This window comes from Trichinella spiralis (assembly GCF_000181795.1).
Source record: "Trichinella spiralis strain ISS 195 chromosome Unknown Scfld6762, whole genome shotgun sequence".
NCBI classification, from domain to species: Eukaryota; Metazoa; Nematoda; class Enoplea; order Trichinellida; family Trichinellidae; genus Trichinella; species Trichinella spiralis.
In genome coordinates this window covers 1-881 of record NW_003533701.1, presented here as the reverse complement: position 1 = coordinate 881, position 881 = coordinate 1, and the positions used below count along the sequence as shown (strand labels likewise).

At 39.0% G+C, this 881-nt stretch overlaps 1 protein-coding gene across 1 annotated transcript; it reads right to left on the bottom strand.

Annotated features, from left to right (window-relative positions):
- On the bottom strand, nt 1–520 carry Tsp_14827 (niemann-Pick C1 protein). Its single transcript, XM_003365989.1, has 3 exons — nt 399–520; nt 285–360; nt 1–201 (listed from the first exon to the last, which is right to left on the bottom strand). Exons 1-3 carry the CDS (start codon nt 518–520, stop codon nt 1–3), a joined length of 399 nt encoding a protein of 132 aa, XP_003366037.1.
- Nucleotides 521–881: the final 361 nt, after the last annotated feature.

Genomic DNA, 881 nt, shown 5'->3' with positions numbered 1-881 from the left:
CTATGTATGATCTGTTGGATTCCTGCCTTGACGAAACCTCTGTCCATAGAGAGAATTTTCATTGCAGCCTGCTCTGCCGCAAATCTGATTTTGCATCCCCACATCAGCATAGTTGAAGTCGCCTTTCAGCACAAAATATACTGGAGGTCCAACGGCCAAATATTGATTCATCGACTTGAAATAACTCAACATGTACGAATCCTAAAAATGAAACAATAAAAAAAAAACATTCCTCTTCTGAGAGGGAAAGATGGTATGCAGCAAGCAGCAGCAGCAGCAAAAACAAACGCTTCCTTCACCTCTGGCATGGAAAGTTTCTCGTCCAAACCAAGTTCAATTTTGTCAATAACTGCTACTGAACTGAAAAACCACGCCGAAAATATCACCAGCACAAGTACACGCATCGGCTTCCACAACAAGCAGGGCGAATAATACTGGCGAATGATAGAGTGGAGAAAACCATCCGACACGTCGTCAGAAGGCTCGACACGAACGCAGCAGCAAATTTCCAGTCGACCATTCTTAAACGAAAAAAATTGCAAAGCTTCTTCAATTTCCCGTACAACAATTATTATTATTATTATTATTATTATTATTATTATTATTATTATTATTATTATTATTATTGCTTATTGCACAAGCCACGGACAAATAAGCTCGCATTACTCGTTGTCGACGCACATCGGTAGTGAACAATGCCAGAAAGCAGGTAATCTGTAGGAAAAAGTCAAAAAATATCGCCAAAGCCGCATAGAGCGAAAAACTTTCACCGCTGGCATTGATGAAGCGCACCTGAAAAAAAGAGCAAAATTTATTTTTTTCTTCTTCTTAATTTCATACGCAAAAAAAACCCAGAAAAAGCAAGCTTTCTTGAAAAGCTC